At 53.8% G+C, this 18,341-nt stretch overlaps 2 protein-coding genes across 2 annotated transcripts; both read left to right on the top strand.

Annotated features, from left to right (window-relative positions):
- Positions 1-7,269, top strand: LOC34620439 (the record flags this gene model as incomplete). The annotated part of the gene is made up of 7 exons (XM_026334378.1): positions 1-565; positions 1,094-2,111; positions 2,589-3,884; positions 4,050-4,422; positions 4,563-5,179; positions 5,544-6,199; positions 7,235-7,269. Coding segments are annotated over exons 1-7 (4,560 nt in total), but the record flags the coding sequence as incomplete, so codon positions are not given.
- A 7,771-nt stretch (positions 7,270-15,040) lies between these two features.
- On the top strand, positions 15,041-18,286 carry LOC34620438 (the record flags this gene model as incomplete). The annotated part of the gene is made up of 6 exons (XM_026334380.1): positions 15,041-15,322; positions 15,582-15,810; positions 16,168-16,615; positions 17,107-17,579; positions 17,709-18,123; positions 18,232-18,286. Coding segments are annotated over exons 1-6 (1,902 nt in total), but the record flags the coding sequence as incomplete, so codon positions are not given.
- Between the last annotated feature and the right edge of the window lie 55 nt (positions 18,287-18,341).

An 18,341-nucleotide genomic window follows, 5' to 3' on the forward strand; every position in this document is an offset into this window, starting at 1 on the left:
ATGCCAACAACGGCGTTGCCTCAAGGCTTCAAAGAACGCGGGAGCCTCAATCATGAAGACCCCGTGTCGCATCTCCTTACTTCCGAATTCCTCGCTGCGGTGCCTGCAGCGCTCAGGGGGGGCCTCCTTAGCCAACTGCTGCTGCGGGCGCTCTCCCCCCCAGAGCCCGCTGTGTGGAGGTCCTTCCGCATGCACCAGCAACAGCAGCAGCAACAGAAGCAGCAGCAACCGCAGCAGCAAGAGCAGCAGGGATTCGTCCTGGGGGTGCGTCTTGATGGCCTCGCTGCAGCAGCAGACGACCACCTGCTGCGGCTTCTGTTGCAGTTGCTGCTGAACTTCGACAGCTGGCTTGGCTTCTCAGGTCTTTCGGAGCAGCAGCAGCACCAGCAATCAGAATGCGTTTCCGCTGCAGCAGGCAGTGCAGAAGCGGCGTCCGCAGATGAGGAAAATTCCGAGGGGTCGCGATTGGTTTCCTACGGCCTAGAAGGCGGATTCTGTGCCCCTGGCAGCTCTCTTCGGCAGCATCAGCTGAGTCTTTTTGCGGCTCTGTCCAATGCTGTTGAGGGCGTCCGCTTGGGGGGCCCCCAGGAGGGCCCCCACGGTTCTCTTCTCGCCGCCATCTTGTGGGTTGCTACTGGGGTCTACTTGCAGGACTGCCGATTCTTTCGCGATTCGCGTCGAATTCCAGTTCTCTCCTAGTACCTAGAGTTGTAAAGACACATTGTGCCAGCACCTGACTAGCCCCCTAGCAAGGCAGCGTGAGGACCCAGAGCACGGACGATGACTTGCAGGGTACTGAGTATTCCTCTCTGTTGTGTGCAGGGGCATCTGCCGCCTGCGGCGTGGCTTCGCTGCCTCTGCGAAGCGGAGGCTGATGGCTTCCCTTGATTTACTGCAGAAGTACTATGGGTGTGCGCTGCTTGAAGGTAAGGCCTCTTTGTCTGCCATTTTTCCAATTCCTGGGAGCTGTCCTTTGTCTTGCGCGTGGCGCGTAAGCCTTCCGCTTGCTTCAATCCTCCCTTCGTGTGTCTCCCCACGGCCTCTATCGTCGAAGGCTTCTGCTTCTGCCAGTGTTGCGTTTCTTTTTTTGCAGAGGGTGTGGGCCACCCCTTTGGAGCCCTCCTCAGCTGGTTGCTGCTCCTGATATCGTATTGCGGCTGCGCAGTGCCGTACGCTGCCCTCAGCAGCAGCCTTGACAACAGCGACAACGGAAAAAACGAGATCCTGACCTGTTTTGCGGAGACGGCAGCCGCAGCCACAGCCAGAGTCGGGGTGTATGCGGATCTTTTGAGGGTCCTGAGGCTCAGACACAGCGTGTGCCCGCTGCCTGTAGGGCCCCCGCACTTGGTGCCTCGCCACCTTCCGCTGATGCCGCTGCTTTCAGTGGACAAACGCGTCCTGCCTTCGGAGTGCAAAACCATACCCACCGCCACGGGCGACTGCGCTGCAGTGGACTCCGAGACGCAGCAGCAGCAGCAGAAACAGTGCAAGCTGTCGGTCCTGGCCCCCTCCGAAGCCACATGGCCTACCTCTCCACTTTCTCGGAAGCAGCAGGAGCAGGCGGCCCAGCTCTTCGGCTGTGCATACACCCCAAAGTACCCCGAGCAGCGACACTGCCACCTTCCCGACCCTCTGTTGCCGCCACACGTTTCTTGCGCAGTCGTGCTGTACAATCTCAAGAGGCTAGGAGCACTCGCCATTCAGTGGGCTTCCGCTGTTGCCCCCAGGGCTGAACGCGCAGACCGTGCGGCGGAATGGGCAGTCGCCGCTGTCTCTGGAAGTAGCTGCCCAGTCTCAGAGGCGACTAGAGCAACAGCGGGAGCAGAAGCAACGCCTTCGGCCGGAGCGGCAGCGGGGAAGAGGACGGGGTGCACGAGGCTCGATGGCGGGGAGGATGCGGCGTCCTCGCCTCCCTACACGGTGAAGGGCGAAAGTTGTGAGCATGTGCTGCAATGGCTGCAGTGGCAGCAGAGATCTGGCCCTCTCTTGTTCTCGTGTGGTCTCAACGAAGAAGGCCCTCTAGGCCTAGGGGAGGCAGCCTACTTCCCGATAGACCCTGTGCTGCAAGAGAGAGACAACTTTGTCTCCGTAGCGAAAGGCGCAGACGTCTGGTGAGTGCTGCTCTCTGGCTAGCGATCTCTCGCTCTCTTTTGTGGCCTTTCGGTTCTGCCGCTGAGACCTGCGCCGCCCCCGTCTGCTCTATGGGCCTCTGCGTGTTTTGGTGCTCCTTCTGCCGAGTGTCTGTGTGTGTCTGTGTGTGTGTCTGTGTGTGGGGGTTGTGTCTGTGTGTCTGTGTGTGTCTGTGTGTCTGTGTGTGTGTCTGTGTGTGTGTCTGTGTGTGTGGGTTGTGTCTGTGTGTCTGTGTGTCTGTGTGTGTGTCTGTGTGTCTGTGTGTGTGTCTGTGTGTCTGTGTGTCTGTGTGTGTGGGTTGTGTCTGTGTGTCTGTGTGTCTGTGTGTGTGTCTGTGTGTCTGTGGAGACCTCCTGTGCGCGATTATGAGAAGGCCTGTCAAGCATCTTCCAACCTAAAAAACGCATTGTTCTTCTTGTCCGATGCTCGTGTGTATGCCTGCCTCTGTTGCGCCGCAGGTTTTGCTGCCAGCCGCAGCAGGTCGTTGCTCTGCCGGGGGCAGTCCGTAGTGTCTCTGCAGGCGTTCGTTGCAGCGCAGCAGTAACTACGGAGGGCCTCCTCTTCAACTGGGGAGCTGCTGGATGCTACAGGGAGGACGCGAATGGGAGCATGGGCACCTCCTCCAACGGTGCGCTGATCAGACATCCGGCAGACCACTCGAGAGATTACGGGCTAAGCAGGGCCCTCCGCTTCTCTTGGATAGATGTGTCTGTTTTCTCCGATCCACGCGCGAAATCGAGAGAACTCGAACACCCTGAGCACCGAGAGGATCTTGTTTATCTACCAGCTCTTCTGAAAGGGACCACGGCGCTGCCGCGGCTTAAAGCGATGCCGTCTCTTCCTGCAGCCACTTTTGCGGCCGTCTGCTGCGGGCCTGATTTCTGCGCAGCAGTTACTGCTGAGGGGGGGCTGTACACTTGGGGCAACAATGCAAGCGGCGTTTTAGGTGTGGGAGACACTCACAGTCGGCGGCATCCAACTGCAGTCTCTCCGCGTTCGTTCGCTTCCTCGTCAGAGCAGCAGCAGCAGCAGCAGCTAGTGCGACAGGTTGCATGCGGCAATTCGCACATGGCGGCTATCACGGCAGCGGGATGTCTCTTTGTCTGGGGCAGCAACAGTCACGGCCAGTGTGGCTTTTCTATGGCGACAGAGGCCTTCTTGTTTCCTCGCGAGCTGCTCTTGGTGGACCTCTCGCTCGTGCCCCTCACCGTTCTTCCCCTTGTTCACTCCATCCTTGCGGCGCACAAGAGCAGTGCCGACACTGGCGTTGGCTACTTGGCGGGGCACTCCAGCTCTGGAGACAGCAAGGCCATGCTGCTTGCAGCTGACAGCGCCGGCTACGCCTTCCTGGTGAGCACTGCGGGAGAGGAAGGGGCCCCCTCCCTACAGCGAGGTCTCCTCGGATTCTCTCAGGTGGCCTGCGGATCGCTGCACACGCTTTCGCTGGGGGCCCCTCGCCATGCGGCTAGCCAAGCGCGCAGCGCCGAGGAGAGGGTCCCCGGGGGGCCCCAGGGTCTGTACACCTGGGGCAGCAACACGGGCAACTGCCTTGGGCTCAATGAAGCAGAGGAAGCGGCAACAGCAAGAGCTCCACCAACGCGGCTGCCGCCAGCATTGTTTGCGGATATCGCAGCAGTGCATCCGCAGATGCCCGCACGCATTGAGCAAATTGCTGCTGGAGGCATCTGCGGCGCAGCCCTTTCGGAGCAGGGAGACGTTTGGCTGTGGGGAGATTTACAAGCTTTCGTCGAAAGGTGCGGAGAGAGAGCGAGGCACTGTCTGGACAGCAGTCATTGAGACAGTGACAGTTGAGCGTGCCGCTTCTGGGGACGCTGCCTGCGAGCTCTCACGCTGCACAAAGGGGGCTTGCCGTGTGCCACACGTCTTGTTCAATTTGCCTGTCGGCGATGTGTTTGCAGCGGAGACGCCGCCTGCTGGTCTGCTGCCCCTCCCACACTCTTTGAGCTTTCGGAAGAGGAGGGCCCCCACCTTCCAGACGGGAGGCCCTCCAAGGGAAGAGGCGTGCAGATACGCCGGGTTGCCTTTGCTGCAGAAGGCGCCAGACTGCTTTTATTCACGGAGAAGGGCGACCTCATCGCAGTAGGAGATGGCTGTGTGCAGCAGCAGCTGCTGCCTCTAGATTTCAGCGGACAGCAGCAGCAGCGGAAGCCCTTTGAAGATTGGAATAAAGCGGCAGCAACCGTTGCGCCTCGTTTCTGGGCAGATAAGAGCCGCAGAGAACGACTCAGGGGAGCTTGCAGGATCCGAGTTCCCCACAGGCGAATCGTAGAGGTGAGCTGCAACGGTAGAAGCAGCAAACGCTAGCAGCACCTTGAGCTTCTGCTTGAGCATGGTAGCAGGCCTCCTTAACGCACAGCCTCTGCTCTTCACCAGGGCTTCTGCTTGAGAGTCTCCACATGTGCTTTCCTTAGGCTGCTGCTGGTCTGGATCATTTTCTCCTGGCGACTCTTCCTACGGAGGAAAAGGGACAGGCTCCCTCTCAGCAGCCCGTCGCCTTCCTCAGGGAGCTTCACCGTCCTCCAGCGCTCCTAAGACCCCGCCGCCAAGCAGCCTCTCCACGCAGCAGCAGCACTACTCGCTCAAGCAATATTATCCACAGTGGCAGTAGCAGCAGTGCAGACAGCACGCGACTTAGCAGCTGTGTAAGCAGTGGCAGTGGAAAGCCGCCTAGAGATACCGTGCGGCGCGTGGACATGCCAGCCGCCCGAACCTTTGCCGGAGTGAGAAGTCACAGCGCCTCTCCAAGCGGCACTGCTCAGATTTTTCAGCTGCAGCAGGAGCCTGAAGAGGCCAAGCAACTGTGGCAGGCTACTCTTGCAAACCCCAGTACCGCCAGCGGGGGCAGGTCGTTTGCTGCCGCAGCTCGAGATGTAGCCGCTGCAGGCCTTCACCTAACGCTACGACATCTGGCAAGCGCCGGGGAGGGAGCAGCCAAGGCAGCAGCAGCAAGAGCGGCGGAAGCAGCAGAAAGGGTTGCAGATGGACAGGGGGCTGCCGTGATGGAAAGCCTTCTAGACCGCATCGACAGGTACAAATATCGGCACTCTTAATCGCGGCAAAACAGCCGTTACCGCGTCCCTTTGAAAGTCGTAGTACCCTCTGTCTTACTGCGCACAGTGCTGCTTTTTGTTTTTTCGCGTATTCGATATCGTCAGACTCATGTGATTATACTGGACAGTTTTTTCGCGGTGCCTTCTTCTGCGAGCTGGTTCTACAGCCAGCCAGGCCTGCGCGACATTGACGGCTTGCACTCTAGCCCTGTGTGTGTGTGTGTGTGTGTGTGTGTGTGTGTGTGTGGCTTAAAAGAGGTCTAATTAGTAGCTGCCTAATGCACAGGTATCGCGAATGTCTCATGATATGTGCGCGCAACATGGCTGCATTTTCGGTCACAGGGGTTCGGGGGCCGTTCTTAGTGCCCTCAGCAGCGGCATCGCGTACATCCTCCCCGGCACGAAGTCGGCGCCAGCAGTAGCAGGAGCTGCATGCAGCCGACAAGAAGCTGTTTCCAGAGTGACGGCAGTATCAGCAGACCCGCGAAAATCTCTCATTGCTGCTGGAGCTTGCCCCTCGGGCGCCCTTCCCTGCCGCGCAACACTGTCTTTCGGAGAATCGACAGCTGCAATCGCTGTTCCTGCGGTGCGAGTAGGGCCTCCCCATTCTATGGGAGCCTCTTTACGACCTCTGCTGCGACAGAATCATTCGCAGCTGCCGCTACCACCACAGCAGCAGCAGCTTTGGAGCCAGCAACAGCAGCCGCAACGCTTGGCTAGACGCATGCCTCCCAGGTCTAAGAGCCTCGTCGAGCTGCCCTCCTACAGAGATGAGCTCCGCCAGAAGAACTCTATGGTGCGGCAGCAGCTGGAAGGCGAACGTCTAGAGGCCTGGAAGCGTCTCAGCAGCCTACAAAAACTCAGCAGCCTGCCCCCCATTGCCCAGCAAAGGAACCCTACCCCACCAAACAAGGAGCTCTCTCAAACCACGCGTTCCCGCATGGGGGCCTCTTCCCTCGTGCTCCCAGATATCCCGCAAAGGCAGCGCCCTCATTTGAATCAGCAGACCCTGCAGCAGCGGCGAGAACACCTCCAGCATAAAAGCAGCACCGCACTTAGAGATCTGCTGAAGAGCAACACTGCGCCCGCGGTGTTGCACCACGTCCGAGAAGGGGCCAGGATACGCCGGGAGGCCGTTGCTGCAGCAGCTGCTACACGAAGACTTCACCAGTCACAGCAGCAGCTGCCGCTCGCGGGGTGGATTACCCCCTCTCCAGACACTCCGGCATCTCGCATGTCTCGCCAGCAACAAGGGATGCTCACCGACACCAACCCCGTTCCTATACCTGCTGCTGCGAATGATGACGATGATAGCTCTCTGCAACTCCTATACTATCCACAGCATGATACGACAGGCAGCAGTGCAAGCTGTCACTCGGCAGCAGCAGCTCCTGCTGCCGATGCTCCAGCCACGTCGCACTATTGGCAGCAGCAGCAGCGGCACCAGCCCCCAAACGCGGTCACACACAACACACGCCAAAGTCTGGCAATACCGTCTTTTTGTGTATCTGGCTTCCCTTCTGACGCGAGCTCACAAAGCGTAGCACCACCAGCATCAGGAGCAGCAATCGCAGCATCAGAAGACCCCCAGGCGATGTATGCGCCAGAGCCGGTTGCTGCTACATTGTGGCCGGGTTACTCAGAGAGTGAGCAGCAGCACCCCCTCCAGCAACAGCAGTATCCTTCGTTTCCGCCTTCATTGCATCTGCAACAGCACCACCCCCATTCGTTCCTACCGCAGGCCCATGGATGCCTATCGATTGCAGGAAGTAACGATCTGAGGGCCTCTTATCTCCCGCAGCACACCGCTGCCATGTTCCCCAGCGAACAGACAAACTCCTTTTCTCACGTAACTGACGGTGCCCTCTCTACAGCGGCCCCAACAGCACCAGAAGTTGATGGCAAACTCACCTCTCAAAGCGGAGGAGGAAATCACCGCGGAAGCTGCTCTGCGGTCCCCTTCCACAGCTCGGAAACCTTGGAATCCATCTTACTACAGGACCAGCACGTACTTTGGCAGATGCAGCAGCAACAGCAACAGCAGCAACAACAGCAGCAACAACAGCAGCAACAACAGTCGCTGCAAGCAGCAACACACGGTGGCGTCGGTAACCAGCAGCCACAGCAGTTGATGTTGGTTCACCCCACCGAACTCTTTGCGCAGCCGCATCATCAACAGCTGCACACGCCACAGCTGCATCAAAACGAGTTCTTTCTGATGAACCCATCAGAGCATCAGCATGTGCTGCAGCGCCAGCACTATTTGGGCATTGAGCAGCAACTCATGCAAAGGCAGCAGCACTTGCTGATGGAGCCGCAGGGACAACAAGCGCCTCCACTGTGGCCCTATTGGTCTTCTTCGCCGCAGCAACAACAGCGACCTCACCCGCCACAAGAAGCGTCTGCCTCTCAGCGAACAGGGCTGCCCCTGCAGTCGTACCGCCGGCAGCAGCAGCAGTCCTTTGACGAACCGCTGCACCTGGAATATACACAGCAACAGCAGCAGCGGCCCGCAAATTATTCGCTGTAGCGATGAGGTGTGTGCAATTTAAAATATTTTGGGATTTGCAGGGAATTTTATGACGGAAAACCTACAGGGTAGTGTTCTTCTCGCATCCGTTGACTGGAAGCGCGGGGGACTGCTAATTATGACTGACTAGCCAGCGGGTGAACTAGGAAGCTAAGTAGATAGCCAAATAGATGGCAGGACAGGCAGCAGAGTCCATCTGCGTGGCATTCTTCGTTGCATTAGTAGGGCACAAGGATGGGGATAGCAGCTGGCCGATAATCTGGCGTTTACTCACGTAAAGGGACAACATCAATGAGCTATACAGGTTTGGATTACGGATTCGGGAAAGGGTTGGACTTGGAAGCCTATAAAGCAGTAACCCAGCAGCTGAATTAGTCACGAGCTCCCGGGTCTAATCACACACTTTGAAACGCTGAACTCCGTCGTCGCAGAGTAGCCTCTCGGGGAGAGGGGCGCAGAGCTAAAATAGGAAGATGTAGAGCCCTATGTGAGGATCCGGGAGTGTGACTGCACTCAGTAAGGAGGCAGTGGTTCAGTGCTTAATGCGTGTCTTCATCGCCAATGGAGTGCCAAGAAAAGCCCAAGAAAGGGAGGCAAGGCCGAAGGTCGCGGAACCAAAGTGAATGGCGACTCCTGAAGGAGGGCTGACCATCTGTCTACCTGGAAAGACACTTAACTCCGTATTCAACACAAACTTCATAAAGTTTTTCTTCTCACAGGTATCTCCCCTCTTTTTCCCCGGCGCGCCCCATCAATGTTCTTAACAAGAGGGATGCCGCATCTACACCCTCTAAGCACCTCGAGCTTCTTAAAGATAGCTGCACATCGCAACCAGAGCACACCTAGACAACAGAGCACTTTCATGAATCGAGCTAACAGAACTAGGCAATAAACAGGGAGATACCAATAGACAACAATTCGTATATCTTCTAACAACCCTTTGATATTACGACAAGTATAAAAGAGAGTGTTGAAGTGTAGCTTACCCCAATACTCCTGCCCCCTCACCCGCCCGCTTCCCCCGCCCAGGCCGACTTCCACCGCTTCATTTTAAAACGCGCCCGCCTATTCCGTACCAACCCATTGAGACTAGCTGCGTTTAGGGTTGCAGAAGAGTTCCCGCCTTGTCACCACTCCCCAGGCAGGCAGTCGAAAATAGTGTAGATTGGAAAACATGTGTATTTGTCAACCAGTAATGTGAAATCAACAGGAAGAAAGCCAAGCACATAAGCCAGCACCAAACGCGGACCAGATCAACATGACCGCAGCGGCTCATTGGCTCGGTATCGCCAGAGGGCTGAAATGTATGGGTCTCCTGCTAGAAGGCAGCAGAGACGATAAAATTCGTAAAGCGAACCAAGATACGCACTAGTTCATCAGTGTTTCCGTGCCCGTTAGAGCACTTTATGCATGCGAATACAGCTGATACACGCAGCATAGTATACTGAAGATGCCAAAGGAAGAATGTGGGGACGTCATGACTGATAGTGTCTTCTGCATACGTCCAACTGTAGAACAATAATAACCGATAACTTCAACGCAACGCGCAATAGATAAAACTATTTATTTACAGCAGGGCGTGCGCTAGACCGTGGAGTGCTGTTCATGGCGACTAATGCTGGTGGCCAGACAGAGCCATACATTCTCTCGCAAGGAGTGAGGCCTGTGCGTACTCCTCCGTCAACCGCTGAGGTTGGTATCCAACACCTCAGATCACTAAGTCTCGTGTCTAGTGTGTCCTCGGCGCTCACAAGGGCCAAAATTCAGCACTTCTACGGCCCGCTCAGAATCTCTGGCCTCAATAAGGATGGTTTGCCTGTGAGGCAAAGTGCGTACGTACTCCGGCAGGTCTTCAAAATTCTTTAGGTCATTAGAAAATGGTTCTATTGCACCTTAAAAGACTTAGGGCAGTCGTTGGAGTAAGGAAAGCCAGTGTATTTTAGTGGGTGGCAGTTAGTTTCTGCCATCTGGTTGCCAATTTCTTTGTCTGCCCACCTTCCGGTGCACTTCGTAAATCCTACCACTCAACCAAAACCAAATCTTCAGCCTATAATACACAGGAGAACGCTGCTTATCCTTATTTTGTGCAAGCCTTTGTTGAGCTATGTGCATACATTCACGTACACTAGCCAGCTGTTCTATGAGTCCTTTCGACGATGAAATTGACTGCTTTCCCCAGACCACCAGTTTTATGCTCAGGTCAATGGCCTTCTCAGCGTAGATCTGGGAGTTGGGAGGGCAGCAGGTAAACGTGTTTACTGTTGGACTATAAACCCATACAGCACCAGGAAGAAACTCAAGCTGAGCTACAGAGCTTTTGTTGGCCAAGAATCGCAGGTACTGCAGAGGTGCTCAGTTGGTGTGTAGTGTCTGCTTTTGTGCCTGAGAGTGGTTCGCAATGCTTTATGATGCAGTCAGTGAGTACATGCGTCATGAAGGCGAGCCAGAACGCACTGACTAACATCTTATCTTCATCGGTAATGATGCTTCTAAGGAATCCTTCGAGCTTTTGGTTATAAGATGAAATCCAGCGAACGACTTTGTGCGCCATGAGAGAGCTGGAGCAAGGAATCAAAAAAATGAGCATCTTTTCTGCGCATGTCGACAACGACATAGATTCTATCATGATCCTTGACCTCACGGTGATAAACCAATAAGATGCATAGTAAGAAATGTCCTAATCTCTCCAGAAGTCGAACGGAACTTAAAAAACCTAGGTTAAGAATAATTGCTTCTGCGCGGCTTCAGCTGCTGACAATCTGGACATGACAGAGCGCTCCTCTGGTACGGGAAGCATCCCGGGCCATCGCGAGGATTTTCCCGTTGTGTACATCCTTTTGTCGCGCAAAAGAATTATATGTAATTTTTTGAGACAGAATTGTGGACTGAAGTCGGAAGGTACAAGAGACGGATTCCCTGCTTTGTTGTCAATAACAGCAGGCCATCCCTAACGTGGCAATGCTTTATTCTATTCCTCTTTCAACTTTGAATATAGTTGTGGATGCACGGGTATAGGACACATGACACTTACGATTTTTGTTACACTTCGTGAGCCATCATGCCAAGGAGGGGTTGCGCTGCAAAACAAATAACCGCTCGGCGTCGCGACAGGGCATCAGCGACTACACTGATGATCCCCCCAATAACGTTCACCATGACGTCGTATTGCAGGTGGCTTCCAAACCAGCAAACAGCTCTAGGATTATCAGACATGAAGTCTCTTCGTAGGCTACACTAAGTACAGATGGTCGATCTGGATAGCTAAATGACATCCACATAAACACTGCCGGCGTTTCTACATATTTCACTGAACCTCACAAAGGTTTTCTTCTCGCAATCGATACCGCTGCCCGGTTTCAGTACAGCAGTGAGGAAAATAGGCAATTATAAGATGCATCTGTAGCCCGTTAAAGAGCGAAAACCCCAGCGATACATCACTCAAATCATTTGGTGGGAAGCATTGACGTCTACAAGCGTAAAATGCACATACCATAGTTGTAAGGAGGTCCATAAGCGTCCTGGCTTCGGCATCTGCCTCCTCTTTCCAGGTTCTAGATTGCGTTTTCTTGCGTAAACCAATTGAAGAATCAGCGATAAGAGTAACTGAAGAAATGAACTTCCTGCAATAAGGTGCAAACATCTAGACTTTCCAATGTCCTTTCGGGTGGGTAAAGGTAAAGGTCATGACTTTGTCGCTTCCATGGTTGCCAGGTCTGCATATTTCCTGTGGTCGAATTGAGAAATTCCATGAGCACAATATGACTCATTCAAAGGAAACAACGTTTGCGCGTCTTCTTATAGCACTGCTTGTTCCGCATAGCTTAAACGCACGCTGTAGGTTTACTAGGTGTTCTTAAACGTTTCGGCAAGATACCAACGAGTTGTTCATATAGACAGTTATCCACGCCTCCCTGGAAGTTTCATGACAAGGCTTACTATCTTGAACTTTGCAGTTGAGCTGGTGGGTTTGAAGCCCAGGAGGCATACATGTATGCTAGTGCCGGTTTGTAACGCCGCCTTGTGCATCATATCAGGATGAACGGGCATTTATATGAAGGCATTTGTGGAGACATATGCCGAGCAGACTGTTGATGCGTGTAGTAAGTTATTAAATTTGTCATTCTAAGACATAGGAGGATCTGTTCCACAGTGATTTCGTTCATGTGTTCAAAGTGAACACACATGAGCTGTCTTCGGTACCGTTTTTAGCATTAGCACCTGGTTGGTCAAAGGCGCTGATCGATTCCTGCACTTCGCCAGTTATTGGAAATAAACCTCCTGACATCCAGTTTCTACTTAAAGCTGTGGAGGCTTCCGATAGCTCGGAACTTAGCGTGGGGCAAAACCGGTTATTAATTCAATATGGTAGACTGGACGACCAGGTGGCCAGCCTACCAGCAGCTCGACATTGTGTAGCACATACGCTAACTCCTCCTTGATATTTGCTCTCTCCTGCTGTTTTCTGGCTGGAGATTTACTAGAATTAGTATTTGAGGATAGCTGCAGGCCCAGGAAGAAGGGGTGCATGCCCAGTTTGCCTGTACGCACTGGCGAGCCGCACTCATGATAACCCTGCCTCATCATCTTGAGGTACTGACTCTCCACCATTAATAATATAAGCGTTGCTGAGGAACCCAAGAGATGATTCTCTCAAGAAGCTTCCTGGCGCATTAGCCTACAGTGCGCAGCTCTGGACGCATGAGTCCTTCCGTTGGGTCGCACATGGCATACCAGCGGTTACATCATGGTGGACGGGTTCCACATTGAGATGGATCGTGCAAGTAGGGCGCAGTTCTGACTTGTGCAGTGGCGGTTCCCATCTGCAGTTTGTTTTTAGGCAAGCAGCTTGCTTCTCTAGCTCTCAGTCGCAATTCCCAAGCAATTCGGCTTTTTGCATGCATTTGTAATTCTGGATTATATAGCTGCATCTTGCACAATACGAGCGGATGCGATGCTGGGGAGCTGCCTCGAGGTGCGTTGGAAGCAGGTTCTGTATGGCTTCTTTCCTCTTATACCTTAGACTGTGACAGTGGTCGTTCGGCAAAGTCCCCGACTTCATATGTTTTATATTTCGATTTGGCTGTTCCTCCTGTCCAAAGATAAAGGAGCTGCGCTTATTTGTTCATGAAACCTCCAGCAGTACATCGATTGCAAGAGGCACACCAGTCGGTTGTTTAATTGCTGAGGCGCTGCCCATCCTGCGACCACCTAGTGTGACACTTTCATTAGAACTAAAACTATCCACTGATCGTGCATTGTTTGTCGAAGTTTTGGCTTTTGTGGTTCGAAATCCAGAGTTCTAAATAGACGAATCTATTTGTAGATTTCTACGCTTGACCTTCCTCAATACTTCTAAGGCTTGCCGTTGAGTTTATCTGATCAAAGATATATGAGTCAGGGCATGGATGGAAGCTTGATCTGTAGTACTTTTTCATTGCAGGTGACTTGCTTCACACGAGTGGAGCCACTGTTAAAGTGGGGCTCTCTTCCAAAAACGCCGCAGGTAACACTAGCTGTTCTGAATCTTTTCGGTAGGAAGGGAGGTACAGCTACAACCGGCTGGCACGATGTTTTAAGTACTTGCTCATCCTTGCAGCTTTCATATTCTTTCGGCCTGTATAACTTCATCAACGCATCCATAAACCCCATCGGCTTACAAACTATGCCTTCCCACCCAGTGTTGGGCTACTGGGCTCATGGGCTTGCAGGCTGGCCTCGTCCACCACAACAGGCGCCTTGCCATCGTCAAATCCAATCTCCGGAGTGTCCTTTCTGTTTGTTGTCAGACGAAACCGGATCGCTGAATCACAATATTGCGTGATCAATACAAGTACACTGTTGTAGGGAAGGCTGACACTCCGCTGCATTCACCGCCAGTCAGTAAGCTGACTACAGCTTGATCAAGCCATGGAGTGCTATCAGATATAGCGCTCGACCTCAAGTCTCTTCAGGGAGACACCTAACATTAGACTCGTTGCATGTAAGGTAGAGACTACTAGTTTTTTCCTAGAAAAGGAGCTCCCACAGCCTTCTGTCCGCGCCCCTCAAAGGTACCGATATCAGGTGCGAGGTACATCTCGGGCGTGCGTAGGTGCAGCTTCTTAGCATTCCGAGCATTCTCAGCTAGTTTCAAATAGTTTCTAGTACACAAGCGCACACTTTGCCTTTTCTTCCATCGAGCTAACAGTGCTCTGGAACAAGCAAAATATACGAACGATCGAACCTATTTGTCGGTTGTGTAATAGCTCTTAGCTAATATAACTATTTTACCAGAAAGTGTTCTGGTGTAGCCCACTCGCTACATGGCTGGACACAACTAGGGCACTGCCAGACGGGTGTCAAGTAGCCATTCTGTGCTTATCCTGAGGATGCCGCGTAAAGCCCTACCCCCTTTGGTTAGACCAGGGGTTTCCTTTGAATTTAGGACTTTTGGACCCCTCAGCCTTGTATTTTACGGGGAAGGGGGTTTCTGGGTGCCCCCCAAGGTAACAGTCATGCATGAGTCTTCCCTCGATATAGCAGAGGAGGCCTATAGAGCAGCGTCTATAGAGCCAACACATGAATGAAAACACGAGATGTGGGCGCAGACTTAGCTTTTAGTTTGCAAAGATGTTGTGCTTATGCAGTTTACTCGTAGCCGCTCCCCGTAGCCCGTTGTCCTGCCTCCTACGGGGCGGATGTTTTTAAACACACAAGACAACACAGCGAAAAAAGCTCCAATTCGGCACTTTGACCCTCACAAATTCCTTCAAAGTTTCCCTTTTCCCCCTCCACCGCAGTCCTAACCCTAGCGAAAACCCGCGCCTCCGACTGCACATGCAACAGGGCCCAGGAGGGTTGCCAGCTCCGGCTGTAAGCAGCCGACCTGGGAAACCGGCTGGCTCCACATTGATCGTTATTGTTTACATTGCTTGCTGCTCAGATTGGCGTACAAAGTTATCCCAGGAACTCGTGATAACTGCATTTTGGCTCACCACTGGTGTTGCGCCACGGGTGGCGCTCCCTCCACTGCCTACGCGTAACTCCACACCCCTCCCCGCCCTTTGCGTTTTCCCCGCGTTTTGGCAGTAAAGCGAGGCTCAAGATTGAGAGAAGGCTGCAGCGGCCCCGCGCGATCGCGGAAGGTTGGCGGGTGCGGAGAAGACACGCGCAAGTAACTGGTAATCCAAAATAGAGGCGACGCTTCAGCCCGCGAGAGGGCGTACAGGAGGAACGGGGATCAACAGCTCAGGCAAGTCTCGCTCTCTCTCTTTCTCTCTCGTAGGTGTCGGGGACTGCTGAAGCGCGTTTCCCTGTGTACCACGATCCAATGAAGGCTGGAACCAGCGTGAACCCTGTGGGGGCGCCTAGAGGCCTTGTAAAGGAGACTTGCGGAGGCTCGCAGGGCCCTACGCACAGCCAATCTCCGCAGCAGGATGAAGCCTACGGGGAGTCTCCTACGCAAACGCTTTGTCCTCACTGCAGCAAGGCCATCACAACAACTGTGCGCTTCAAGCGGTCCTGTCTAGGGATATCCTCTTGCATAGCTTCCTTTATTTTTCTTGGCTGGATAGGATTCTGTTTGGGCCCTCTGCTCTGGGTGGCTCTTCGAGTACGTCAGAAAGACATATTCCCTTTTCTGTCTACGAACAGCCAGCTGGCTGCTCTTTCCCTGCGGGCGTTGTACGGCAACGCCCCATCTCGCTACCCCCAAAGCTGGCTGTAGCAGCGTTGGTGTGAGCCGCGGCAGCACCACCTGCGATGCCTCAGTTTTCTCAGTCAGCTTGGATGTGAGTGACTGCATGCTTTTTCGCGAATGCTTGCTTTGAAAAATCTGTTTTCTTCTTGCACGCGTGTGATATTGTGTGCAGGATGCTGTCCACGAGTGCCCACACTGCAGAAATCTAGTTTACCGCCGATCTCGTGTTGCTTGCCCCTTCCCAGGGAGAGATGGTGTCTTGACACTGCGTTGCGGGAGCTGTGCCGTGGTGCTCACGAGGCGATACTTCATTTGCTTTTCAGCCCTTTTCGCAGTCATCCTCCTCTGCCACCTTTTCAGGGGTGGCCTTTTCGATTCAACGTTACAATACTTAACGAAGGGTTAGTCAGAAAGATGCATTCGCACGCGCGCTTTCATCGAGCTTTCCTTCGCTTTTCTCCCGATGGTTCCTAAATCCTCTCCCCTCCTCCTCCCCCCTTCCCAAGAGCGTTCTACAGCTGCCTCTTGATTTGCCTACTGCACCTTTACAGTGCGTATGTATGCATGCGTGTCTTAATTTTTGCTTCCTCCACCGTATCATCTCTTGATCTTTGCCTCGTGTATCTCGCGCGGCACACGTATATCGGCTTTTAAGCAGCACCCCTCCACCATCGCCACCACATATCCTCTCTACTCTGCATGTGCATGTGTGTGTGTGTGTGTGCATGTGTGTGCATGTGTGTGCTGAGGATCCTTAGGCGAATCAACCTCCTTGAGCTGGCAAGAATTCGTATCCTTATGTGGACACCGCTCTCAGCTGGGAAACCCACTGCAGGCAGCAGCCAACTTCAGGGAGAGCTTTGCACTGCGAACGGTCCAGTGGGAAGGTCTCGTCAAGCAGGTTAAGGAGGGCTTCTTTGCCGCCTCTCCTGCTTTCCTCTTCCTAGCGATGAATCCTACGCTAAGCACCGCTGCAGCACGCAAGGAAGAGGCCCCTCTGCTTCCAGAATCAGAAGAAACAGACAATGAAGATCCCCATAGTCTGTTGTCTGAGCTGGAGGCGCTGCGGAAGGAAGAAGAAGGCATGAAGGGAGACGGTGCAGACTTGGCACTTGCTTTCGACAGAACCCTTGCCGCGGAAGTTGTCAAGCTCAGTCCTGGGGATAAAGTTCGGTTTGAAGCCACGCTCCACGAATTAGGAAGACGGTAAGCAATTCTTAATCTCTTTCTATCTCGAGAAGTCTTTTTCTCTCTTCAAATATTTCTTCCATTTCCCAAATAGCGTTCGTGGGTTGACTTAATCTGGCGCTTCTCTGGCTGCAAATTGCCTCTAACTGTGTGTCTCTCTGTCTCTGTCTCTCTGGCTATTTCTCTATCTCTCTGTTTCACTCTCTCTCTATCTCTTTCACTCTCTCTCTCTCTATCTCTTTCACTCTCTCTCTATCTCGTTCACTCTCTCTCTCTATATCTTTCACTCTCTCTCTCTATCTCTTTCACTATCTCTCTCTCTCTCTATCTCTTTCACTCTCTCTCTCTGTCTCTTTCACTATCTCTCTCTATCTCTCTATCTCTTTCGCTCTCTGTCTCTCTTACCGTCAAGGCTTTTGGATTTGCTCCATTGGTTGTTTTTGCACCCTAGCGTTGCATGCCGTTCGATGTTGCTGCGGCGGTTGCTGTTGCTGTTGGTGCTGCTGCAGGGGGAAGCCTACCTTGGGCCGATTGTGGAGTGTGGTTGTAGTGGAGCCTTGGACTTCTCGGGAGTTACGTCTGAAGAAGGCAGCCGCGACAGCAGAAGTCTTATCGGAATCGCTTCTTCCCAGTTTGCTTATGGGGGGTATAGGGGGCGGTGGTGTAGGCACGCTGATGGGTTTTGGGGGCCCCTTTGGAGGCCTCCCCCTGCCTTCACCGATACTAGGCCGGGGAATCGTTGTGATTCGCTCGCGAACGATTGGCGAAGGGGGAGAGGTGCTGGAAGAGAAGGTGTGGCACGGGGAAGATAAGCCGGAAGGCCATGTGCTAGTTCAGCAGGATGGAAAAGGGGAACCTCAGGAGCTCACTGACCACGCGATTACCAATGTGGCGGGGGGGGTGGACATCTTGGCAATGCTGAAAGATGTGTTGGAGGGAGGGAGGCAGCATCAGCAGGCTTCGGCAGACGAGCTAGCAGACGGCCACATAGACCTGCAGCGCCACTTCGCGATCTTCGCGGCAGATGAAGATGAGGATGACGAAGAAGGGGAAGAGGAGGACGAAGACGAAGAACCAGAGGACAGAGAGGCAGACGAGAAAGACCAGGCAGAGGAGCTAAAGCACTTGGAAGAAGTGGCGGTATGGCCAGAAGAACCCCCATATGCCCTGCCTCCAAGACACGGGGACCACAAGGATAGGCAGGATGCGAGTCGCTCGCCTAAGGAGACGCGAGAGAGCGTCCGACCGCAAGAGCAACCCCAGAAGGCGGAACAAGACACGGCGCACTCCGTACCAGCAGCAAAGCCAAAGGATTCGAAGCAGCAACAGCAGACACAAAAGAAACACTCGCCGTCGCAGCAGCAACAGCAGAAACAAAAGAAACACTCGCCGTCGCAGCAGCAAAAGGCAACACCCCCCCCCCCACCACAGCAGCAGCAACAGCAGCAACAGCAGCAGCAAAAGGCAACACCCCCACCACCACCACAGCAGCAACAGATGCCCCCACCTGCGCCGCAGCCACAGCAGCAGCAAAGGGCATCCCCCCCACCATCACCACCACCACCACAGCAGCAGCAAAAGGCAACACCCCCACCATCACCGCCACCACCACAGCAGCCAAAGGATTCGAAGCAGCAACAGCAGACACAAAAGAAACACTCGCCGTCGCAGCAGCAACAGCAGAAACAAAAGAAACACTCGCCGTCGCAGCAGCAAAAGGCAACACCCCCACCACCTTACACAA

Source organism: Cyclospora cayetanensis, unplaced genomic scaffold (genome assembly GCF_002999335.1).
Source record: "Cyclospora cayetanensis isolate NF1_C8 unplaced genomic scaffold, CcayRef3 CcayRef3_contig_40, whole genome shotgun sequence".
Lineage (NCBI taxonomy): Eukaryota > Apicomplexa > Conoidasida > Eucoccidiorida > Eimeriidae > Cyclospora > Cyclospora cayetanensis.